Raw genomic sequence first — 26,966 nt, 5'->3', positions numbered from 1 at the left:
CATTTTGGATGTCTACTATTTTTATAAAATTTACAATTTTCAAAACTTCTTCTTGACATTCATGCGATTCTAATACAGGATTCCTACTCAAACAGTCAGCTTCTAAGTTGTATTTCCCAGGGGAATATATTACTTCAAAATTGAATTGAGATAGATAATATGTGAGATCGCCGAGTTCCTCGTCTGTCCTAGCTTTAATATTTAACTTTTCTAGAGGTTTGTGGTCAGAGAAAACTGTAAATCTTTTTCCTATGAGCCAGTGTTGCCAATATTTTACTGCCTCTTTAATTGCTAAACATTCAATATAGATAGCTTTTTTCCGTTTCTGAGTATCACTTAACTTCCTCGAAAAGTAAGCACAAGGTTTCTCTTCTCCATTATGTTGAGGTTGTTTTAAAACAGCACCTATGCCCTGTAAACTAGCATCGGTATAAATATGAATTGGTAGATCTGGGTCAAATATTGTTAAAATAGGTTTTGAACAAAGTAGTTTTTTAATNGAGTCTCATTACAAATATATGAAAATCAGGCCGATCCCCAATCAGTTTGACCAGCTCCAGCGCGGGGAGTGTAAGCCAAATTCTCTATTTGGTAAATCAGAGAGGATCGTGGTCAGACGATGCATTGATCATCATAATCAAGACGATTATTCTCATTATAATAATCCGGGGGTATCCTCGCGTATCAAACGGCCCGAATAGGCAATAGCACTGCGAATGTGCCTGTGGCTCATTGTCGCAGCGTCCGAGCCGTCCGCAACAAGAAAATCCAATTTTCCGATTTCCTTCCTATCAGGCGGCCCTTACCAAGGGAACTCGAACGACTGGACTTTCTAGAAGTAGGTAACTACATGAGATTAAGACTACTGGAAGAAAATATATCTACATTTTTAGAAGTAATGACATTTATTAATGAGATAAGCTTCATTCACAAATATACGGACATCCGTCAGGCGGGCTAGGATGCGCGATAAAATGCTATCGATGATTTTAAACGACAAATGTATGGGCTTATCGCGTACAGATAAAATGGCGTGATAAACGCTTATAGCTGTTTTAAAAGCGCTTTTTAAGCGACAATAGCTATAGTGTAGCACAAGCATAAAGCATACCACGAGGGGTTAACGGGACTTAAAAAAAGGGTTCATTATTTTGTTGAATACGTTTTTGGTTAAGAAATTGAGGAATCTGTACCTAAGGAGTTGCAATGATGAGAACGAAAGGTGGAACAATTTTTTCTATTATTTGTGCCAGAAAATGACGTAGTTTCATAGTAAGGGCTACTATACTACTTACGAGTGACTCTTCGAATGGAACAGCCCAAACCCGCTCAATTGGCCGACAACATTAGTGACCAGATTATCGAAATACCCTCACTAACTCGGGTTTCCGTAATCTATATCTATCTTGGATTTCGTTTCCTACTTTACATTAGATACAAATGATTAAGGAATGGATTAAGAACGCTTTTGGATTACGTATTTTGCTTTAAAAAAAGATAGATTGATAGCATAAGCAACTATAACAATCACAGGAAATAACATATCAGATTAATTATGTTTTTTTTTAAATAAGCACCTACACTAAACATAAGATGTTACAGTGCTTAATCTTGATACTCAGATCACAGATTCTATGATCTGAGTCTTGATACATGTACCTACTATGCCAAGTGTAGGTACTCGTACTTTTAATACATGTAAATCGGAAAGAATCCTAAAAATGAATTATGCCCGTTTTCACCATCAATCCTAATTTTTAAGTGACTGCTGGAACAGGATTTTTTTTCATAAGGGTCACTTAAAAATTAGAGATTGATGGTGAAAACTGGCATTAGTCGCCCATAAATAGATGCAAGATGACGTGTATTCCCAGAGTCCCATGGTGGGACTACTCCACTGGGACTATGGGGAATACAAGCAAAATGAAATTTTCCCACTCACACCTACGAGTGCGATACAAAACATAAAGGGCATATTATTATAGGATCCAATTCAAATTGTCTTCAACGAATAAATCTCCACAGACCAAAAGGTTAATTGAAAAACTTCAAATTTCTTATTCAAGGAAAATAAGTTCAAATACGGCTTTGCCTTATTACTATCGGGAGTTTTTAAGGTTTCTTCTCATGGGACTTATGGGTGTAAGGTCGAAATTTAAATGTTAATGAACTTGTCCACCTACAAGATTATGGATTAGTAACGGAAATATGATTGACGTGGGGCAAACAAGATAAATGAACGAATGCCACGTTTTGACTGAAGAGTAGAGTTAGACACGGTTAGAGCGTGTAGAGTTGAGGAGCATGTAGAGTAGAAATTTGGCTCTACCTGAGATCTGATAACTTTTACACATTTTTTTAGGGTTCCGTAGCCAAAATGGCAAAAACGGAACCCTTATAGTTTCGTCATGTCCGTCTGTCCGTCTGTCCGTCTGTCCGTCTGTCCGTCTGTCCGTCTGTCCGTCTGTCACAGCCGATTTACTCGGAAACTATAAGTACTACAGTGATGAAATTTGATGGGAATATGTGTTGTATGAACCGCTACAAAATTATGACACTAAATAGTAAAAAAAAGAATTGGGGGTGGGGCCCCCCATACATGTAACTGAGGGATGAAAATTTTTTTTTCGATGTACATACCCGTGTGGGGTATCAATGGAAAGGTCTTTTAAAATGATATAAAGTTTTCTAAAAAACATTTTTCTTAAAGTGAACGGTTTTTGAGATATCAGCTCTCAAAGTCGTAAAAAGTATGTCCCCCCCCCTCTATTTTTATAACTACGGGGTATAAAATTCTAAAAAAAATAGAGGTGATGCATGCTAATTAACTCTTTCAACGATTTTTGGTTTGATCAAAGTATCTCTTATAGTTTTTGAGATAGGTTGATTTAACTGTAATTTTGGTTAAGTTATTGTGCTTACACTGAAAACGATGGCTGAACCTTATAAGATAGATCAAAAAATATACTACAGTATTGTACACCTTTTAAAATCCGCGATGATATAAAATCTTTATAATGTAGGTACTTTTTACGAGAAATATTAGCTTATTCAAGCAATACGCCATTAATCCTTATCCAGTAATGTACCTTAAATACATTGTGCATTTGATAAAGTTTAATATTACAAATGTGATTGTTGAGTAATAATAGGTTAAACATATCCATCGAACCAATATTTTTAAAACGCGTTAATCCTATAGATTATTATTACATCGATTCAAGAAGATCGGTCGCTCGCTGCGCTGCAGCGCGTGAGTTGCGGGGCGTGGTCTCGCGCGGGAGCGGGGATAAGATAGCTAACCGCGTCGACCCGAACGGGCAGACACGTGAGGGCAGACGTCGTTGTCACTTGTGCGCGCTAAGAGAATTTCATCGTTCCCATTTACTTCTTTCGCAAGTCGAATTTGGCGTTGAGACTTTTTAATATTGAATTGTACCTATTATAAAAAATAAGTAAGTAGGTATACTGGTTTAATAGGTGCTATTAAACCGGTCACGTACTAATAAATCCCCCAATAATATAAATTCCTTTGTTTTTGGTGCAAATTTTAGTGTTTCGTAGCAGGTTTTTAAAATTTCTAAAGCTTATTGTATATCATCTAACAATGGATACTTTAGATAATACGTTTTCCTACATTCTGAATTATAATAACTATATCGAAGATGATGTGGTTCGCGCATTTCATGAAAAGTTACTTCGGTGCACATCATTTAGACCGCGTGAGCTAGAATTATTTCAACACCCTGAACTGATTGAACCTGTACCTAAAAATGAGACGCACCTTCAAGTAATTTATGACGGTGACGTGGGATTAGTGGGGCACTGGAGTTGTATTTATTACATTAATGGAATACTGCGTGTGTACGATAGTCTTGTTGGTGTTCTAGGAAAATCGCAAAAAATATATGTAAAAGCCTTGTTTCCGTATCTATCGGAGTCATGTATTCAGTTTCCAAGTGTTCAGCGACAACCGAATACTATTGATTGTGGTTTGTTTGCCATTGCTTTTGCCACCTCTTTAGCTCGGAATATTTATAAATACATATATAAAATTAATATTCATACATAAAAGTACAAGGCAAAATATCGGGAGAGTTTAGGCTCCATTCACCAGGTGTATAAATTGACATAATAAGTTTATTATATTTGCTGCTACGGAACCCTTTGTGCGCGAGCCCGACTCGCACTTGGCCGGTTTTTTTATAATACAATAGCTATTAGGAGCGAGTGGGTAACTGCCTGAAATACAGTGTAGCCCTAAGTTTAGGCTCCAGATCGCACACACAATTACTATTTTTATTACTTTATTATGTTTGACCTATACCTTTTTTTATGTGACAGGAGGCAAACGAGCAGACGGATCACCTGATGGTAAGTGATTACCTGAAAGAGTGTCTGATAAATAAACAAATATTTATTATTATTTAATACGGCTCGTCTTGGCCACATTTTACATGAAAATATTTTAGGATTATTAACAATTTTTTTTTCGACTAATCTGATTACGATTAAGTTGTTGTCAACCTGTTTCTTGAACACCTTAATAAATATGAAAAGGCCTTAGGAACTTTCCGTTACAATTTCCTGGAAAGTCGTTGGGTGTTTCTTTCCACGAATCTTAGTAATATTATGAGGATCGCGACTAAGAAGATACTACGTAGGTACGTCTGAGAACGTATAACGTAACAATATTATTACGTGCCTTGGTAACTAAGGAGAAGCAAATAAAAAACTATAGTGTGAAAACATGTGAAGTTTGGTGGATAGAAACAACGAAGACAACTATGTATTAGTTATCGTAAATTATCAAATACCTAATATTATACGTTCTAATAAGTAAGTACTCTCACTCCTTGTGGTGCATTAGCGGGAATGATAAAAAACACAAAATTAAAATTAATAAATTAGTTTAATTAGTATAATAACTACATCAATAAAAATACTTTTACGTTTACAAACAATAAATTAATGCTTCTTTTATATAAATTGCTTAAATTTACTGAGCGCTATAAAACTCATTGAAATTGCTTTTCTTTTATAGTCCATTTTACCTGAAAGTAAATTTCGCATTATGATATCAAACCATTACTTTAATTATATTTAAGATCTCGCAGATGGGGCAGAAAAGTTCCACGGGCCGCAAGGCGAAGTGTGGGCAGGTACCTACCTGATGGACCGACGATCTGGCGAAGGTTGCGGGAAGCACTTGAATGCGGGCAGCGCAGGACCATGGAAATCCTTGGTGGGAGGCTTTTGCCCAGAGTGGATACGTCACTTGAATGATATAAACAAGATCTCGCGTAAAAAGTTGTGAGAAAATCTTTAGAAGTGTGCACGTAAGCATCTTCGACAGTCTAGCCGTACACCTTACCTTAAATCGGAGGTAAAAAACGTACTAGATTATTTTCCAACGAAGGACTAAATAATTTCTTACCCGCTTGGTATAACCTTGCCCTCTATGGTACTTCAGGAAATTGAGATTTGATGTAATTATACAGTATCATTCCCAACACCACAGCTGCGACGAGAGGTATCAGGAAACAGAGGTACTTGCTGCAATTGTACCAGCAGATGCTGAAAATTAATGATGCAGTCATTTCGGAAATTGCATAAATATTATCATTTACTTATTATCTTCTACTCTACGAAATCTACTACTTGTTACAAAAGTGACTAGTACATGCTACAAAGGTTACCACATGAAATTTACTTATTATCTTCTACTCTACGAAATCTACTACTTGTTACAAAAGTGACTAGTACATGCTACAAAGGTTACCACATGAAAATGTACCTATTCTGTTTCCGAAATTGAAAGCAATTGAAAATTTTCCCGAAAATTTTTAATCACAATGTTCCAATTTTAAAATCAAAGAGATAGAGACAACTTTAAAAACAAAAGTTATTGCATAGTCTGAGGTGCTATCGACTGTATGACTCTAGACTCTACCTATATAAATGTGAATCCAAATATCTAAAATATCATCAGTGTATGCTCACACCGAGTTCGAATGAAGTACATTAGTAAAAGTTACATCTGTCATACTTAAAGCTTTTCTTTTCACTCATAATTTGGTGTGAACACGCACTTCGCATCAAAATGGCAAACGCAAAATTCATTTGTATTACGAACCATGACCGTGAAGGAGAGTGTACATTATCTTGGTCCGATGGTTAAGACTTGTAATCATAGTAGCCCAGCCCCACCAAAGCTGTTCATAATTGAGGCATATAAGGAAAAATACGGCCAAATGGTGATGATACATCAAACCAATGGGCACTAAAAACCTCGCGTTGTGTAAGTTCTAGTAGAACTTTTATTTTGCGATTCGAAAACTCTTCTCGTGGCAGGGAGATGTGGCTTCAAGTAATGGTACGCTACGAATCCAATAAACACTGCGATCGCCAAAGGTATTATAAGAAGTAGCGCTTTGCTCAAGTTTACACTGAAAAATAGTTGCATTTTAATTACAGAAGTGCGTGTTCACTGTTTAAATTACGACAAGATTGATAGATATATGTAGGCATTTTAAATGCTAAATTATGTAAGATTTGGCGAACACCTAAGGTGAATACATTTTAATGATAAATTACCACCCTTAGATACGCTATCGTGAATGTTTATGTATGAAGTTTGAGCTATATAATGTAACTATTATTGTATTTTGAATGCGAGTAAAAGTATTTACCACATATTATACTAAAAATAAATACACTCCGTAAAAACCTTCATCTAAATAAATCTGACTAAAGGAAAAGCCATTTGACATGCCTCAGTCAAATCTATCAGTGTCAGAACTAATATTTGTCAAACACCAAGAAGATTTATTCGAAATAAGTATGTATTTAACATTAAAAATTCGTTACATAAAAAATAACAAAGTAATTTATATTCAGCGCTTTATTAATGGGCATCTATTTATTAATTAAATGAAATACCTACCTACCTATCTATGTAATAAGAATTTTATACCTTAATTCTTCCTTTTAGAAGTATGGAATTCCTTTTTCTTATAATTCATAGCTAGAAGAAGTTTAGTGTTAAATATTTAATAGGTACTTCATTTACAAACAATTAAAAAATATTAAAAACCCCCTTACTAATAAAACTTACACGCTCGTTGATCAGTGTTTTAAAGAGACGTTTAGTATGGAAATGTCATTATAAAACAGTGATTAACAACCGTGTAACTTTTTATTAGTAAGGGGGTTAGTAAAGGGTGGGTGATTAAGGTATAGAACGTTATGTTTTGGTAGAGAGGATTTAAAATGAAACACTTACATGTCCTGCCAGCCATAGGTACAAAAATACGACTACTACTACCACTATAAATAATGGTAAACATATAATAAGTAGTTTCCAGATATTCAGAAGGCAGCAACTGTAAAAATCATGTAAAAATGTAAAATAAATCGTCTAAATAACCTACGAAACAAATAATTTTATCTGAATTCTTTTATATAAGTAACTTACCACATGTTAATTAAATAAGTTCGATTAGATTAGAGCCCTAACGAACACTTTTATCTTAAAATTTCATCCATTTCAAGATAAATTAAATCAACCAATATAATATGTTTTATTAATCTACGATGAGTGATGAGACTTTGTTGTTGTCAATCAAAGTGATCTTAATGATGAATGAGGTTTTTTTTTAAATTAAAACATAATTACGGTTTCGGATTTCGTCCATAGAGCCAAATCTTGGCTGAGACGTAGATATTTCTCTACATTTCTTTTTTAGTAGGACTCCCATGTTTAGCGAAGATCTATGGCCACCACGATGCACTTCTTTTCAGCAGTTAGTTCAACCAAAAGTTCAACCAAGACGCGATGAGGTTATAATAAATGTAGAGTTTCATAATAAATATCTACTAATTCACAATAAAGCATTTATTTACTGAATTAGTTTCATGAGTATGGGTGCCTATTCTTGTGAGTCGACTACTATCTAGTACTTTATCAAGTTCGCTTGTGTCGTTATCATCACGAATTTATTTGGAATATGATCATGAAAATTTTCCTCAAAATAATGAAAACGAGTTTGTACGTTTCAACTTTCAACTCAATAATAACTTATCGAAATATATTGCTGGAAGTTTATAATAATATTTTCCCTGGATCATATTAGAATGCTGATAAGTATAATCATTTTCCATCAGGTGACACACAGGCTAAGAGCTTCCCAGATAAGGAAAACATTTATTTTCAATGTAGTCCAAATTCCGAGTTTGGCTAAAACAAGATTCACTGGAAAATAACCCTAAAATACCCAGACGTGTTTTTCGTTGTGTAAAATAAAAAGTGCTTCGTGAACTCTGTTGCAAAATTAATTTTAATAATCCAACTCGGCAGTAGAACGTTATGACAACATTTTGCACGATTTCACAAACATCCCCTAGATAATATATTCCAGTGACGACCCCGCATTGCGAACAAACAGAATTTTTGATCGGCGATTTCCTTTTCACGTCGCCCGTGTGAAGTGTTACCTTGTCCATTGTCGCTTCAATTCTGAAAATAATAAAATATTTAAAGACTTTACTGCATGTGATTTTAACACGCACGGTGTGAACGACGTGAGTGATTAATTTTACATGTCGTCACAGCCCTTTGGGATATGATTGCAGCAAACGGTGTTACGGACTCCAAAAAACCTGAAACCTGATACTATAGTCTTTTTCACCTAAGATGATCCGTATGACACTTCAAGGTTATCCATATTACGCATACTACATATGCAGAATATTTTTGAAAAAATATTTGTATTTTATTAGCAATATAATAAAAAAAAATTAACTACTTGTCTTGAAATGTATACTAAAATCTGAGTCTATTGATTAATATTTTAATTAAATACGATGTAAAAATATTTTTTATTTAATGTACGCAATGTGTGAAACGGAATAGATGTAGTGCTGGGGTATTTGTTGTACAACAAAATCGATTATATCCGCGGTTCATTAATCGATTGCAGTGAATACTTAGTTATTAAAAACATCACGAAAATCAACTATATTTTTCGATTGTTGACTTTAATAAACGCATTGAAAATAAATTAATAGTTTTTAATTTAAAGAAATAGAACCAGTACTTTTTAGGAATCGTTTTTTTTGAACACGAAGTCCATGGAATTTGAATATTATCAATAAAAATTGTTACAAAAATATTTTTAATTAAAAAAACATGTTTTTTGTTAAATGACACCTATACAAAATATTTATCTAAAAGTAGGTCTTACTAGGGTCAATTTCCCAAACACATTTTTTGAGCGGCGTAGCTGAAAATCATATGTTTTTTATGACATAGAACTTTGATTTTTTTTTACACGAAAATATACAGAGGTTCCATTTTGAGGACAACATTATTAATGAGTATTTTCTTTTACAAATTGGACAAAAAATAATTGAACTAAGCGTTTCTAATTTTGGTGCAGTGTCCACATCCTTAATTTCTTACAATATGTATTTTTTTAGCTGAAGTTCAAAACAGAACTTAGGGAAAAAGTATATTTTTGGATTATACAATCTATCTATTATCTAAGATTACCAAATTAAGCAAGGTTCCCAAATAACTGTGATTAAGTCACGTCCTTAAGTTTTGTCCGCGAAAAATTTATGATTTTGGTGTCAATAATGAAATAGCTCGTCATGTTCTTTAAAGATTAAACAGGATTTAAACACTCCCATCATTCGTTAGGTTTAGTATCGCCCCCGCGAGCAGTGACGGCAGACGGGTGCAAGACCTCTGCGTCTTCCCGCCAAAAACGTAAATGTGTTGTGTAACGTTGCCGTTTGCTGTTTTTTCACAAATTAATATTTCTTCTCAATATTCTGATTTTGGATACCACTAGCGACATCTATTGGCGTATTTTTCGTTTCAGATGCGGGATTTCATAATTTTACAATTTCATAATTTCACAATATTTTTGTAGTTTAAACAATTTCATAATTTTACAATTTCATAATTTTACAATTTCATAATTTCACAATATTTTTGTAGTTTAAACAATTTCATAATTTTACAATTTCATATTTTACATTTTGATATTTCATATTTTACGATTTTACATTTCATATTTTAGATATTTCAATATTTCATATTGATTTCTATAATTATTACTCCTNGAGTATGTGAAATAATGATTAATGTTATAACTTTTAGTTAACTGTTTGAAAGTGTAGTAACCACATGAAAACATAGCTCACTTTTCTGCAGTCGGTTAAAATCCGAACTTCAAACCTCGACTGTATGCGTTGCCCGTTGTACACAATGGAATGCGCTCGGCCGCGCGCCGGGAGCCCGCCGCGTCTGCGCATCGGCAAAATCAGTGCGAAGCTAGTTGCGACGGCGAATGCACGCTCGATTCCTCTCAGCGCTTAACTCGATACACCCGCGATCTTTTATTATTGTAATAATTTCGGATATATTTCAAATACCGCGATTACCTATCACGGCAAATATCAGTGACTTTATAGTGTGTCTATTTAGTGGTTTTAGTATAAACAAACATTGTAGACAGTGAAATAAACTTTTTAGCAAAGTAACGGACATTTTCAATTCAATTCCCGTCAGTTAGGTCTTTGCTAAATTGGTGACACATCGACGAACAACGGAGTTCAAGAACGTTATCACGATGTCTACGCCAAAAGAAGACACAAGAAGTGGTGCTATTGCGGCTGGAAGCAACCAGGATGTCTGCCGTGTGGGTGTACGAGTACCGCCGTTCTGGCCTGAAGAACCGGCTGTTTGGTTTGCCCAAATTGAAGGTCAGTTTGCACTGTCTGGGATTAATGTCGACGCGACGAAATTTTATTATGTGGTTAGTCAATTAGACCACCAATACGCTGCAGAAGTAAAGGATATAATTATTTCACCACCCGCAAATGATAAATATGAAAAATTAAAATCAGAATTGATTAAACGGTTAACATCTTCTAAGGAAAGCAAAATAAAACAACTTTTAATGCATGAAGAATTAGGAGACCGCAAACCTTCTCAATTTTTGAGACACCTTCAGAGTTTATCAGGCACAACCGTTTCAGACGATTTAATGCGCACAATATGGTCGAGTAGATTGCCTAATAATTTACAAACGATTATCGCATTGCAGAAGGACAGTCCGTTAGAAGCTGTGGCGGACTTGGTGGACCACGTCCACGACATCGCCCCTCCTAGCGCAGCACAGGTAGCCATGACGTCGGCAGCACCATCAGGTACCGCTTTCGATATTATGTGTCAAAAAGTAGCGGACCTGACGCGACAGGTTGAAGCGCTCGTCATTAACCAGAAACGCCAGTCCCGGCCCGCATCAATAAATAGAAATAATTATAACCGCCAACGATCAAATTCTCGAGCGCGCCAACCACCAGAAGGTCATCCACACTGCTGGTATCATTATAGATTCGGCAATAGAGCAAAGAAATGTGTATCGCCGTGTACCTTCACTCGCGAGCAGCAGGGAAAAGACAGAGGCAGTCATTAGTGGCCGAAAGCGTCTGCCCAACTTCTTCAGGCCGATTATTTGTCACAGACCGAGAATCCAAACTGCAATTTCTTATTGATACCGGCTCAGACGTTAGCGTCTACCCACGTTCGCTTATAAAAGGACAACGCCCCAAAACTCAATATGAATTATTCGCAGCGAATGGTACCGTGATATGTACATTTGGCTGGGCACATTTGAACATTAATTTGGGACTGCGACGCGTATTTAACTGGAGGTTCAGACGTTCAGTAGCAGACGTCACTAAACCTATTATTGGAGTGGATTTTTTATCTTACTATAACCTATTGGTGGATTGCAGGAATCAACGCTTGATTGACGGATTAACGAGCCTGTCTGTCGCGCTGCCAGCAAAGGACGCTGCCGAAGTCATTGGATCAATAAAAGCAGTAGCTGGAGACACAGTATACCATCAACTACTTCGTGAGTTCCCAGACATTACTCGCCCTGCAGGCACGCATAAAGTACCAAAGCACAACACAGTACATTACATTACACAATACATATAAAAACGAGTCCAGGCCCACCCGTTTCCAGTCGTCCTCGTAGACTACCACCAGATCGCCTAAGGATTGCTCAGAAAGAGTTCGAAGATATGCTTCAGGAAGGTACAGCTCGAAGGTCAGAGAGTCCATGGTCATTAGGGTGGAGCGAAAATTTTTTTTTCAGATAACTGTAATGTAATATTCAAAATTTTGTGCCTTTAGGGCTTAAATGAAGTCATGCAAAATATTAATCAATTCGGTTTAGAGTAACTGCCTCCGCATCGACACTGAATTTATAAAAAAAGTTGGTGTTAGACTTCACNGTGGTATTCCATCTGGTCCCGGGCCCTTATCAGGGTCTAATTGTTTCAGTTTCCGAAGGACCTCTTCGAATGACAGTACTATACCCGATAGGTAACCACCACACACCTCGCCGGACTGATCAGCGACAGAGATAGGAGGACAGTTTATATCATAGACGGAGCTGAAGAAATCCGAAAAGAGTTTACATACACTTTCTCCATCTGAAGCCACTGCATCGCCATATTTCATGGTCTGAGGAATACTGTTGGAGTCCTTTCTACCATTGACGTACCGCCAAAACGGCTTTACATCGTTCTTCAGACCCTCTTCAACAGAGGAGATATAGGAATTATAGCATGACCTTACCATTTCCTTGCACATAGATCGCAGTGTCGAGAATCTGTCATAATCCCTAGGGTTACCATATCTTTTAAATTTTTTGTGGTATTTTTTTTTTTCATTAAGCTTCTTTATTAGTAAAGGCGAGTACCATGAGGGAAAATTGCACTCTCTTGCTGTTTTGAGGGGTGTGTATTTGTTAATTATGGAATTCAATTCCTCGTAAAACTTAGCAACATTTTCATCTATGTCAACGGCAGAGAAAAGTTCGAACCAATTCACACCACCAATCATCTCGCAGACTTTATAGTAATCGCATTTATTGAAATTCAGCACTCGGCGATGGAACTTTTTTAACCCTTTATTGGTTGTAACAACATTGTGTAATTCAATGCAGAGGGATGGGTGGTGATCGTCTAGTCGAGTAAGGGGATCGGTACCATAAACAGATAATTTATCGCTGTTGCACAAAACAAGGTCGAGGTACCTTCCGTTCTTATTTGGAATGCTGTTGTATTGAGATAGGTCGCAGAGAGCCATAGTGTCTAATAAAAGGTGTGATTTATGATCTGTTGAAATACAAGGAGTCATTGAAAAATTTGTTGCAGACGTCCATGTTAGACTTGGGACATTAAAATCGCCCAGTATCACATTAACCGGGTTTCCATGAACGTTAGTTATCACTTTTTGACAGTTCGCATAAAACCGTTTTAAAGCGTCATGTGGCAAATCGGGAGGTAGATAGCAAACACACAAATTTATTTCAACTGCATTATTATTACACGGCATTACAGTGATCCAAATATCCTCTACCGGGCTATCCCATAATTCTCGTCGGACAACATTGATTTTTTTATCAATCGCAATCAAGACTCCACCCCCCTCAACTTTACTTATACAGGTACTTTCCCGATCTCTGCGGAATACGTTATAGCGCTTGTCAAACAGTTCACTATCAAATAAGCTTGAGTTGAGGTTGGTTTCTGTCAGACATAATATATCGAAATTGCTGATCAGTGTATTAAGAAATAAATCGTCGTCGTAACGTCCGTACTTGACCCAAACAAATTTGTATTCACGCTCCTTTGCCAGCTTCCTCGCCGCTGCATGCAGGCTTTTGCACTCAGGGGCCAGATGTTCCGATAGGTAGATAACGCGCCGTTCACCAGGGATGTCAAGTTGTATTGAGCTTAAAGGCTCGGTTTTGTGGGCCTTATTATATTGTTTTATTTCATACAAAATCGTTTCCATTCGATAACCTCGATATCTCTGAGCATATTTATTTGAAAATCTAACATGACTACTGAACNGAAATTTTAAATATACCGTGTCTTTACAATTCCTGCATAGCTAATGAAAATTCAGCCTTCTAGTTTTATCCACAACGAAGTTACAGGCGGTCGAAAATGGCCTGAATTGCTTCGAGAAAAGGATGGTACGGCCGTGCCGCTTTTTTGCTCGACTTGGTGGGGGCACTGCCGTGCCCCCAGATCGTTTAGTGCTTTTATCGTGTCTAATCGACCCGTTGACAGATGACTTAATGGTCACTGAATACGGTCGAGATCGGTATACTAAGAGAAAATCAACCTTGCGATTTGAAAAAAATAAATAGGTAAAAATTATTATGATGTCGGGTTCAGGGATGTCAGAAGTAAGAAATTATTTTACATAGCGCCTCTAGTCCCAAACTAAGCAAAGCTTGTAATTTAAACAAACATGGCAATTGTGATGTATTCATGCTATAGCTATACCTACGCATCTATATTGTATCGAGTGTCGACGCGCTGCGTTTCTTTTCTAAATAAACCAGTCAGTCGCGGACCACCGTGTTATCAATTAGCTCCCGTAGTTAGTACCTATATCGATATTAATATAATTAATACCTATATCGATATTAATATTTTTTTGGTCTCAATGTACTGCCTACCTTCAGTGGTAACATCAAGGTAATAATTAGTTAACTAAAAAGCAAGAAATAAGTAAAATTTTATAAAAAAAAATAAAACCGACTCCAAAAAACCTACACTAAAACGTAGAAAAATAATTACTAATTACCTACTTATTTATTAGGACGAATTATTAATATTTATGTAGGTATACCATTATTGATACTTTTGGAGTCGGTGCAGGCAAACTTTACATGTTTCATAATCTTGCTTTTCGGCCGCGTGCGCGCCGTGGCCCACGCCAGCCGCACGCTGTCTTCGGCAGAACAGAACTATAGTCAAATATGTAGGGAAGGTTTGGCAATCATTTTTGGAGTGCAACAATTTCACGAATATGTGTATGGTAGGCATTTTATTCTTGTTAGCGATTGCAAACCTTTGCGTTCAATTTTCGGACCCAAAACTAGTATTCCTTTAATGGTGGCTGGCAGGTTGCAACGATGGTCAATAATTTTGAGCGAATATGATTACACTATTAAATGTATCAAATCAAAAGATAATTGTTTAGCAGACTGTTTATCACGAGCGGGCAAAATTACTGTCGGTAAGGGAATAGAAAATATTAAGGGTAGCATCGGGGACGATTTAGAGGGTACCATGAACATAAACTTCATTAATTTGTCTAAACTNTATTTATTTATTAGGACAATATACCATGATTAATATTTTTGGAGTCGGTGCTGGTAAATTTAAAACCATTTCTTGAGCTTGGCACTAAGATATGACCGTCTGACAGCATATTTTCTAATTTTGGTGCTTTAATATAAATTTTGGTGTTCTCTTAATTTTGGTGTAAGGAAAATCTAAAAAACTACTGGACAAAATTTAATGTCTTAATCATTTTAGAAACAGTATAAGTTTCCAATAAATTTGATCTATAATTAAAAAATAAAAATACACAAATAACAATTTCCACCAAAATTAGGCAAAAAATATGCACTTGTTGAAATTCACCCACTAACTCTTAGAAAAAATCTATTGATAAATCGCTATGGTTTAGTTATGTGATATAGATGACCCACGCTGAACTGTCCCGCCAAACTCAATGACAGGGGGGCGCTACCATCGTTCAACTATATGGTTTCCAACATGGCAAAAATCTGAACCAGCGATCCGGTATTGACGGTGGCGCCCCACTGTCAATGTCATCGACAGGACAGTCCAGTATTTTGGAACTATATCTCTTATAACTTTCAAACTCGAAACGTCATACGAATCATCTTACGTGAAAAAGACTATAGTCCTAGATCTCTGCATACTTATTACAATCTCAATTTTGTCGAGCAGGATTTAGGCGTTGTAGGTTGGTTTGTGAACCATCAGACTAATGAAGAGATTCTTAACTTCAAAACTTTAACAACTTACATATAGTATCAGTTGCTAACAGGAAAATCAGCACAACTACTGTGATAACCAAAAGCAGCACACAACAAATGAGTTGGCAACCGAGATTCAAAGCATCCGAACCTATGTAGATATTTCCCCAACTGAAATCAAATCAAAAATTATAAAACAGGTTCTATGAGAGTTTATGTTAGGCGTATTTCACAACTATGAGTTACTAGTTGTTTACTTCTTACCACATCACCGCTTTAAATTAGTAATTTTCATTGTTACTATCCTAAAATACTGAAAGAACAATGCAGAGAACAAGACTGATGTCTGACATATTTTGGCATGGAGATGCTATTTTGACACATGTCTGTCACTTACGAACCTTTTCTGAGAATTTATTCAAATTCCTCGACCATAAATCGTATATCACAGAAATATACAATTTTGTTCAACCTGAAATAAAACATTATTATTAAAATGAAATGTATCGCAAGACCCATGCATATAGACATTTAGGCTGTATACTGGTTTCCTACTTTACAGAATGAAATCGGATGTTATTTCGATAACGCCTATGATTTTTGGAACTGCAAAAAAGCTTTACGATGTTGATGCCATGCAAGTAAATCACCAGTAATGCAAAACTAAAGTAAATCACCAAATAAGTGATAGTCTAAAAGAAAATGAAACAAAGCTCGTAAATTAGAAATAAGAAACTTTTGTTAATATTAGATGATAGTTAATGTTTTATTGAGTAGGTACTTCATTCCAATAAAAGATACACACAAGTTACTTACAAAGAGCAGCTTCAGCAAGGAAGAACCACCCTCCAATCACAACCGCCACAATGAGCAAGCAGCATAAAAGCCTGAAGATGATTTGAGCACAGCACTTGAAGCAGCAAGCACAAGGGTTGGGGATAGGTAAGCAGCAGCATCCATCACCGCCTCCGCCTATGATGACGTTGCGACCACTGCAAAATGTATGCCTGTTTTCACCATCAATCCCAAATTTTTAAGTGACCCCTTTGAAAACAAAATTCCTGTTGTGTTACCATAGGAGGTCACTTAGGGGGACAATTAGGGATTAATGGTGACAACGGGCATTAGATTCTCATATCTCCAAAACAGAGGACAACTTTTTTGTCTTGTAGGTATGAGGTCTTTGTGATCTTCATCATAAACAAACTACAAAAGTACTGAATCCTTAGTACTTACCACATAATTTAAAAGCAGACATTGAAACGACAAGCCTGAGTTAACGTTTTTGTTCATCCATTAGGAAACTTAGTTTCAAAAATATCGCAGCTTTTTAATTTTACCAAGTTAAAATATATTTCGAATAGCTGCAGAGAAATAAATTACAGTTCCAGACTCAGAAAAGTGAAAATAACAATTGACAGGTTTCAACCATTTATGGATACAGATTATAAAACTTTTTTAGCCATTAGTCACTATCATCTATCTTCTGTCTGGAGGTCTGGAAGAAAAGGTTTTTATGAGCCAAAAAGCTTTTAAAACTGCGTTATAATGAGTTTAGGAATCGCGAAACGTGATGCCTAAATTTTGATCAAAAAAGGATTTTCAAGCATAATAATTAAAGTAATTTATCTAATTCTTGTATGTATTTCTTGTTATATTACCTTAGTAAATATCTAATGTATCAATTATCTGTCATTTAATACCTTCTTACTAATAAATAGAGCGCAATATTTCACCTTAGACGACTTTCAACTTCAAATAAAATTTTAAAATTTTGACGTCACTGCGGAGGCAGAAGATATTCATTAAATGAGATAAAAAATTACAGTTATTTATACTTTCATATAAGACACAAATCCCCCCCTATTAGAACTTCGAAACTAAAAAAAAATTTTTTCCCATACAACCGTGCTCCACCCTAATGGTCATCGCCGCTGCATTTAGTCCCTAAAAAGGATAATGGATGGAGACCATGCGGAGATTATCGAGCACTCAACGCTCGCACCATCCCAGACAAGTACCCCATCAGAAATATTCAAGACTTCACTCATCTTATAGCAGGAAGTACAGTATTTTCTAAGCTAGATCTAGTAAAAGCTTACAATCAAATTCCTGTATTCAGCGAGGATATCCCGAAAACCGCCATTACAACGCCGTTCGGACTGTTTGAGTTTACATATATGACGTTCGGTCTAAGAAATGCTGCTCAAACATTTCAGCGGTTCATTGATGAAGCGCTTAGAGGCCTTGACTTCGTATACGGGTACCTGGATGACATCCTGGTGTTTTCTAGCAGCACAGAGCAGCACCAGCGCCATCTACGAGAGTTGTTTCAACGACTGACAGACTACGGCATCCTTATCAACTCAGCTAAATGTGAGTTTGGTGTACCTAAGACAACTTTTCTGGGTCATGAATTATCCGTTGATGGTCTGCGCCCGCTGGAAAGCAAGGTTGAAGCTGTATTAAACTACCCTCTACCAAAAACAATAAAAGAGCTGAGACGTTTCCTCGGGATGTTCAACTTTTACAGAAGGTTCGTACCAATGGCCTCCGCTATACAAGGACCATTGAACAGCGCATTGGCTGGCCCGAAGAAAAAACCATCGCAAGCTATTGATATGTCAACAGAGATGATAGAAGCCTTCAACTCCTGTAAGTCAGCCCTGTCAAAAGCCGCAATGTTGGCACATCCAAGAATAAACGCTGAGTTAGCAATACAAACGGATGCATCAGACGTTGCCATAGGAGCAGTACTTCAGCAACGTATCAACGACTCATGGGAACCCCTGGCATTTTTCTCACGTCATCTTAAACCGGCACAAAAGAAATACAGTCCCTACGACAGAGAACTCCTGGCAATTTATGACGCAATAAGGCATTTTCGACATATGGTGGAAGCTAGACCGTTCATCATATTGACAGATCATAAGCCACTAACCTTCGCTTTTTCTAAGAGGCGAGATAAATGTTCACCCAGACAATTTCGCTATCTGGATTATATTTCTCAATTCAGCACTGACATACGATACGTGGCTGGAATTCAAAACGTAGTGGCAGATGCACTTTCAAGAATCGAGTCCATATCGTGCTTAGACTACGATGCTGTTGCACATCTTCAAGAATCAGATCCTGAACTGCAAGAGCTTCTAGACAAAGGTTCGTCACTAAAATTAGAGAAAATGTCAATACCAAGTGTGATGTATTCATGCTATAGCTATACCTACGCATCTATATTGTATCGAGTGTCGACGCGCTGCGTTTCTTTTCTAAATAAACCAGTCAGTCGCGGACCACCGTGTTATCAATTAGCTCCCGTAGTTAGTACCTATATCGATATACATACACTACACTGGCAACGAGGATCAAAATGGCGGACCAAAATTCCAGTGCAATTGGGAACATTAAAGAGTTTAATTTAAATACGGACACGTGGAGTAGTTACATAAAACGTATCAAAGCTTTCTTTACCGTGAACAATATAAAAGTGAACGTGCAAACCTCATATCTAATCACGTTGGTGGGAAATGAAACATACGACCTCATGACGGTTTTGTGTAGCCCTGATGAGCCGGAGAATAAAACTTTCGACGAATTAGTGGATATCGTAGAAAAACACATTAACCCTAAAGCGAGTGATATGGCGGAACGCATGAAATTACGCGCGTGTCTGCAAAATCAAAGTGAAACAGTGAACGAATATTTATTGCGTTTAAAAAAACTGGCGATGACGTGCAAATTCAAAGGTCAAGAGTCATTGGAGGAAAATCTTAGAGACCAATTCACCTATGGTTTATGGAACGAAAAATATAGACAAAGATTACTGACTGAAAGGGAGCTCAGTTTTACAAGAGCTGTGACCTTAGCTACGTCATTAGAAGCGGCTGAACTCGAAGCGAAACTCGGTGGTGGCAAGAACCAGGCCGGCGAAACTAGCAACGGCGCCGGCGTGTACGCGGTGCGGTCCGGCGGCGGTGGCGGCGCCGGAGCGGCGCGAGGGGCGCGAGCGAGTGCTGGGCGCGGCAGCGGAGCCAGCTCGCAGCGCAGCACCCAGGCGGGCAGAGACGGTCTCTGAGAGACCGGTGTTATCGGTGCGGATCGCGGCAGCATTCGGCGGATAAGTGCGGTTTCAAAAGTGCAATGTGTTACAAGTGCGATAAAATAGGTCATATAAGTCACATGTGCCCAGCGTTGCCAGTTTTTTTTCTCGCCAAGTCGGGACTTTGATACTTTTTGTGTGAAAATAGCGGGATTCTTCCGTCAGAAGCGGGACATAGTAAAAAAACGTATATAATCAAAGGTTTTCAAATATTTATCTTTTTATTTGACTTAAAATTACGTTTACGTGACAATAGATAACAAAAGTAGCCATAGAAAATGTTATGTTAGAATAAAAAAAGAAAAAAATTAAAAAAGTTTTATTCTTTGGAATCATATGGCGTTTCAAACAATAGTCTGGTGAAGTGAGTGTCTCTCTCCGAAAAGCGGGACCGAGCCTGTCCCGCGCGGGACATTTAAATTTGATCTAAAAATCGGGACGTCCCGCCAAAATCGGGACGTCTGGCAACGCTGCATGTGCCGTAATAAAAAGAGCCAAAGAGTGTTTCAAGTGGCAAATAGTGATTCGGAGGGGGATGGCGAATCTCCTACGCTTTATAGATTAAGTGATGGACAGGAATCAGATAGCCCTTGGTATTGTAAGTTGAATGTAGAAGGTGTTATGTTGAACATGCAGATCGACAGCGGTTCCTCGGTAAGCGCTATTTCAAAAGATACTTATAATAGATTGTTTAAAGGCAGACCATTAATCGAATCCAACAAAGTGTTGACTGTATACAGTGGCGAAAAAATTAAACCACTTGGCATAATGCCAGTCAACGTCATTAATAGTGACCAATCTTTTACTTCGAAATGATATGTTTTAGATAATGGTAATTGTCCACCCATTATCGGTAGAAAATGGATGCGACACTTAAAAATTTCACTGCCCATGATAGCACAAGTGTCATGCAATGATAATGAGAGCGTAATCAATGAAATAGTACGTAAATACAGTAATGTGTTCGCCCCGGGAATGGGAACATTCAACCGCGGCACCATTAGCTTGCAAGTGTGCGCGGGCGCGCGGCCCGTGTGGCGCCGGGCGCGCGTCGTGCCGCACGCGCTGCGGCCCGCGGTGGACGCCGAGCTGGCGCGCCTGGAGGCCGAGGGCGTCATCAGCCCCGTCGAGGACGTGGGCGGTTGGGGTACACCTATTGTACCCGTTAGGAAACAGAACGGCACTATTAGAATTTGTGGAGATTTTAAAGTAACCGTTAATCCAGTTCTGTCCGATGACAAATATCCACTTCCTCGGATCGAGGATTTGTTTTCCTCTTTGAGGGGAGGTAAGACGTTTAGTAAAATTGACCTAAAAAGCGCATACCAGCAACTTTTATTGGATGATGAGTCAAAAAAATTATGTACCATCGTGACACACAAGGGGAATTTTGTTTATAATAGAATTACCGTTCGGAATCAAAACGGCCGCAAATAAATTCCAAAGAGTAATGGATTCTTTGTTTAAATTAAACCATGTAGCAGTTTTCGTGGACGACCTAATTGTAACTGGTAAAACTAGGGATTTACACATAAAAAATTTAGAAACAGTATTCAAAATTTTGAACGACACGGGTCTAAAAATAAGTAAAGAAAAATGTTGTTTTTTTCAAAATAAAGTTTCTTATTTGGGGCATGTTATCGATTCAGAAGGTTTGCACACAGAAACAAAAAAAATTGATCCCATCAAAAACAATACTTGTCAAAAAAANCTGAAAATCTCAAAAACCCGTATTTTTTAAGTTTGACCTTGAATTTTTTTTTTAGCACATGTTGGATCGATGGGGATTTTTCACAGTTAATCCATAATGGTGCTCCAAACATGCGTACCAATTTTCAGCTGTATGCGAATTAATGCAGGGTTCATGTCTAATTTGACTGGACTAGTAGGTATGCTATAGTGAATGGTGAACTAGGAATTGTTATAACTATTTGTAGTTTTAATTCAATGTAAGTCAAATAAAATTCTTTAAAATCAACAATAAACAAATTATATCATCCGTTCACAAATGAAATTAAAAAACAAATTTGTAGAAACTTTAAGAGTCAACATTAGTTGGTAATTTAAGTTTTAATCAAATTTGAACCGAATGATTCGGCCGAATATTCGGTTCGGTACTTTTTGAACCGAATATTCGGCCGAACATTCGTATTCGGTTTAATCTACATTCGGTGCATCTCTAGTCTAAACCTATTGATTTTAAAGAAATTGCGAATCATACAAAGAAAGATACGATTTTAAACAAGATTTATGGTTATGTTTTGCACGGGTGGCCAACGGTTTCAAATATACCTACCGAATGCAGGGATTTTTTCAATAGAAAAAACTTTTTTACATCCGAACACGGTTGTTTATTATTCGGTTACCGCGTGATCATACCTAAAAGCTTGCAAATTTCATTGTTAAATGAATTGCACAGCAGCCATTTAGGCATTGTGAAAATGAAATCTTTAGCGCGCACATACGTTTACTGGCCCAACATTGATAAAGATATCGAACACATGTGCGCAGCATGCGAGGTGTGTGCAAAAGAGAGAGATAATCCAGTCAAAAGTACATTAATGCCATGGTCGTGGCCCAATGAGCCATGGTATAGATTGCATTTGGACCATTTGGGCCCATTTATGAATTGTCAATACTTGATAGTTATCGATTCACATTCCAAATGGATCGAGGTTTGTAAAGTCAACTCCACTAACACAGACACTACAATAAAACATTTAAGAGATATATTTGCTCGTTTCGGATTACCGCATGAAATTGTCACAGATAATGGGTCAGCTTTTACTAGTGAAAAGTTTAAATCTTTTATTAGCAAAAATGGTATCAGCCACATATTTACCTCACCCAGGCATCCGCGAAGCAATGGTGCCGCAGAGAATGCTGTAGGATTGATAAAAAATGCTTTAAAAAAGCCTTACGTGAAGGAATCGCCGTTGACATTGCTCTGAGTAGATTTTTGTTAAATTACCGCAACTCGATTCATAGCACAACTCAAAAATCGCCAAGTGAATTGTTATTGGGACGTAGGTTAAGATGTTGTTTAGATTTGCTGAAGCCATGTACTAAAAAAATTGTTATCAATAATCAATCTAATCAAATTAATTCTTTTAAAGGAAAGTTAAGGGATATGTCAATCGGGGACGTAATCATGTTTAAAAAATGTTTTAGAAATAAGGAAATTTGGGAAAAGGGCACAATCGTAAATAAAATTGGCAATGTTATGTATGAAATCAGCTGTAATAATGAGACTTACAGACGACACATTGACCAAATATTTAAAATGCCAAAAATCAATCTAGATAATCACAGCCCTATTTTTGATGAAGGCTATCCAAATGTTAATAATGAGCTTAGTGTAACTCCTACACGTAAAAGTCGAACACCACTGTCATCACCCACTGGGAAGCCTACATCACCACACTCGCCGCCCTATGAGGAGGCTGAGAACGACATGAATTCGACTCAGGGGTCACCGCCCTCTAGCCCGTCTAACTTAATAGATAATGATCGAGATTGCGAGCATGATAACGTAAACACCCGTCGGGGAAATAGGATCAATGTGTCATACGATTTAGAGTAATAAGTTTATATAAGTTTATCAGCATAAAATATTTGCTTATTAGATATTTATTTATTTATTTATATGGCATACCAACAACATATATATTATACTCTTATGATTAACATTTATGAAGATAACATTTCTGATATATATGTCACTTAAGGGTAAGCACAACATTCAGACGGTTTTCTTTTAAATTACATATTATTTAAGAGATTTAAAACGAATACAAAAGCGACTCGCTAAACTAAAAATATTAGATATTGTAGTTAGTTTTTAAGTTTATTGCATGTTACCTAGGACTTGCTGATTGAAGTTTAAAATATGTTTATTTTGTATTTACTGCGTTATGTTGCACATACTAGATAACTTTAAGTGTGTAATTATAATTATACTTAAGCATTGGTATCAATGTCATGTTTATAATTAGGAACTCAATATATCTATACTTTAAAATAAGTCTTGCTGCACTATCTGTACTTCATTTACTTATAAATGCATTAATATGTTCACCTTTACGGAGGGGGAATGATGTGATGTATTCATGCTATAGCTATACCTACGCATCTATATTGTATCGAGTGTCGACGCGCTGCGTTTCTTTTCTAAATAAACCAGTCAGTCGCGGACCACCGTGTTATCAATTAGCTCCCGTAGTTAGTACCTATATCGATATACATACACTACACCAAGCTCCAACCGCAAACTGTATTGTGACGTATCACAGCCAACAGTGAGACCATATTTGCCAGCGAATTTCAGACGCAAAGTATTTGATGCTTACCACAGACTGAGCCACCCAGGTGCTAGAGCATCAATAAAACTGATATCACAAAGATTCATTTGGCCTGGGATAAGGCAAGATTGCCGTAAATGGACTAAGGAATGCACAGATTGCCAACGCTGTAAAACCTTTCGCCATACATCATCTCCTGGGTATTTCTCATCGCCACGGTTCTCATCGTCACCTTCGTGGCAAATTTTATTTCTAACTTATTTCAACTTTTTGTAAACAAAAATTGTAGCGCTTGATGTGAAGATTGTATTCTCAGTAAATCAGTCAAATAGTGAGTCTCGTTTAGAAGCTTTAACGTTTTGAATTTTTTGATGCCACGAAAGTGATTCTGTACTTCACAGCAATATTTTTTTCAAACTTTACTACTGTAAATGACTCTTAAGTGTTTATAAAACATATATTTTGTCTTATATTCATAGATAAATAGCAATAACATAAAATAAATAGCAAATTTTTAATTTTTAAAGCTTGTACTTATTTTAATTTTTACCCTTTTTTATTTAGTTATAGATTAGTTGAGTAGTTATTTGTTAATATTTAGTGGTATATATGTATAGAATATTGTTTAAATAAATCTGACGTCACTTTTGCTTGTCGATATTAAATAGGTACCTACTTAAATAAAATAAAACTTTACCATTAAAAGATAAAATTTTACCTATAATGTCACCTACTAAGTTACAAGATTCTACGCAATTGGTTTTAAGGGTGACACTGGTGGCATTCTGAAATGCTAAAGAAGCAAAAAAAATTAGGATTATCAGTACCACAATGAAAAAGAACTCTAACTGATTTATCAGTCCCTCAACAAAAATATATTTTTTATTGAGGCCAGATGTTGTACAACTTTTAACTCAAACTTCAGATTAAATTTATCTCACAAACAGATACACAGTTACATATACATACATACATACAGTCATATAGACAACAAAAATACGAGGCCCTTATTTTTTATTGATGTACTGAACTCTACTTACCAGGTATAATTTATTAGTTATTAAACTATTGTAAAAACATAAACACCAGTCACTATATTTTAAAATAAACCAAAGCAAGAAATCACTTTCGTGGCCTAAAATCACCTTCGTGTATAAAACACCACGAAGGTGATGCCACGAAGGTGACGAAAATTTTAGATTTTTATGAATTATCCTTAAATTTGAATTTAACGGTTCAAGTCGAATACTACACAAATAAGTCTTAAGTTCTCAATGGCCTAAATTCAATTAAATTGTTTAAATTTTAGAGGTAGAAAATATTGTTCAAGCAAGTGACGGTATGTCGATGGATAATCACAAAAAGTTATGTTTTTTTTTCGCGGAGCGACGATCGACCTATCTCACCTCCCCAATGGCCGGAGCGCGACTGACGTTAACCAAATAGAATGATGTGATTGGTTACTGGTGTTCGGTTTAACGGCAATCTTGTATTATTACTCAAAATTTTAGGTACCTAAAATCGTGTGACCAACGTATTTCGCTTTCTCAATTCGAAATAAATATAAGAAGATATTTTTTTGACTATTGTGTGGAAAGTATATTTAATTACGATGATTTTAGTATATGCTACACACAAATTGAATGAAAATTGTGAATGCAGTAACCAATTGTTTCATTGCAACCGAAGGTGTGACACGATGAGAACGCTAAAAATGACCCCGTTTTTTATCGTTTCATGTGATGTTTTCGTATTATTTTTGCTTCTATTACGATAAAATTTATTTTGTATTTAGCTAAATAGATATTTTATCATCTGATTTCAAAGTTATTGTTGTAACTTATACCGTTTATGAACTATTATTGTGTGACCATCAAATTTGAGTGTAAATGAGAAGTACCCTCCTACCTTTTCCTTCTCCACCCCATCACAACGTTTTTCCCATGTCCACATGGACATCGTAGGGCCCCTAACTATTTCATCTGGTTTCAGATACTGCCTCACGGTCATCGATCGCTTTACGCGTTGGCCTGAGGCATTTCCATTGCCAGACATCACCGCTGAGTCATGCGCTCGCACCTTCATCGCCGGCTGGGTAGCTCGCTTCGGTTGCCCACATAAGATCACCACAGACAGGGGGAGACAATTTGAGTCAGAGCTCTTCCGCAACATCGCAAAAATACTAGGCGCTGAACATCGACCAACAACCGCCTATCATCCAAGCTGTAATGGAATGGTCGAACGTCTCCACCGGCAGCTAAAGGCAGCTATCATGTGTCACAACAACATTAGCTGGTCAGAAATACTACCACTGGTACTTTTGGGCATTCGCAGCGCGTGGAAAGAAGACTTGAAATCTTCAGCAGCAGAGCTAGTATATGGTGAACCATTGCGCTTACCTGGTGAGTTCTTCAATCCTACCAACGATGCCCAGGTCGACTACAGTGACTTCGCAGCACGCCTTCGCCGACACATGATGAGTCTCAAACCAGAACCTGCAAATTGGCACACAAACAAAACCTTCTACGTACCTAAGGACCTTACAGACACAGATTACGTCTTTCTACGACTGGGACCAGCCAAGAGGTCACTTCAGCCACCATACACTTGTCCGTACAAAGTCTTAGAACGAGGAAGCAAGACTTTCAAGCTCGAAGTACAAGGTGA

At 36.9% G+C, this 26,966-nt stretch overlaps 1 protein-coding gene and 2 long non-coding RNA genes across 6 annotated transcripts; 1 reads left to right on the top strand and 2 right to left on the bottom strand.

The window, feature by feature from the left end:
- Positions 1 to 4,985: 4,985 nt before the first annotated feature.
- Positions 4,986 to 6,771, bottom strand: LOC114356873 (uncharacterized). Of its 2 annotated transcripts, none has more exons than XR_003656256.1 (3): positions 6,693 to 6,771; positions 5,438 to 5,577; positions 4,986 to 5,054 (listed from the first exon to the last, which is right to left on the bottom strand). It is a non-coding gene; the product is annotated as an uncharacterized LOC114356873 (long non-coding RNA). The 2 variants fall into 2 exon arrangements; XR_003656257.1 differs by lacking the exon at positions 6,693 to 6,771 and adding an exon at positions 6,137 to 6,437.
- A 1,561-nt stretch (positions 6,772 to 8,332) lies between these two features.
- LOC114356897 (uncharacterized) lies at positions 8,333 to 16,230 on the bottom strand. Its single transcript, XR_003656258.1, has 3 exons — positions 16,164 to 16,230; positions 15,949 to 16,070; positions 8,333 to 8,518 (listed from the first exon to the last, which is right to left on the bottom strand). It is a non-coding gene; the product is annotated as an uncharacterized LOC114356897 (long non-coding RNA).
- Positions 10,189 to 12,047, top strand: LOC114356893 (uncharacterized). 3 transcript variants are annotated; one of them, XM_028310276.1, is made up of 3 exons: positions 10,411 to 10,773; positions 11,118 to 11,220; positions 11,812 to 12,047. In XM_028310276.1, the coding sequence occupies exons 1-3, from the start codon at positions 10,699 to 10,701 to the stop codon at positions 11,823 to 11,825; spliced, it is 192 nt and encodes a 63-aa protein (XP_028166077.1). In that variant the 5' UTR covers positions 10,411 to 10,698; the 3' UTR covers positions 11,826 to 12,047. The 3 variants fall into 3 exon arrangements, with proteins under 3 accessions (XP_028166076.1, XP_028166075.1, XP_028166077.1); XM_028310275.1 differs by having other exon boundaries at positions 10,189 to 10,773; positions 11,118 to 11,997; XM_028310274.1 differs by having other exon boundaries at positions 10,189 to 11,220; positions 11,812 to 11,997.
- Positions 16,231 to 26,966: the final 10,736 nt, after the last annotated feature.

This window comes from Ostrinia furnacalis, unplaced genomic scaffold (genome assembly GCF_004193835.3).
Source record: "Ostrinia furnacalis isolate ACB-3 unplaced genomic scaffold, ASM419383v2 OfSCF2997, whole genome shotgun sequence".
Lineage (NCBI taxonomy): Eukaryota > Metazoa > Arthropoda > Insecta > Lepidoptera > Crambidae > Ostrinia > Ostrinia furnacalis.
Note: the sequence above shows the minus strand (reverse complement) of the source record. Positions and strands in the feature narration are given on the sequence as shown.

Coding starts and splice junctions, on each gene's coding strand:
- LOC114356893 (XM_028310274.1), top strand. CDS start 10,641: ATGTCTACGCCAAAAGAAGACACAAGAAGTGGTGCTATTGCGGCTGGA.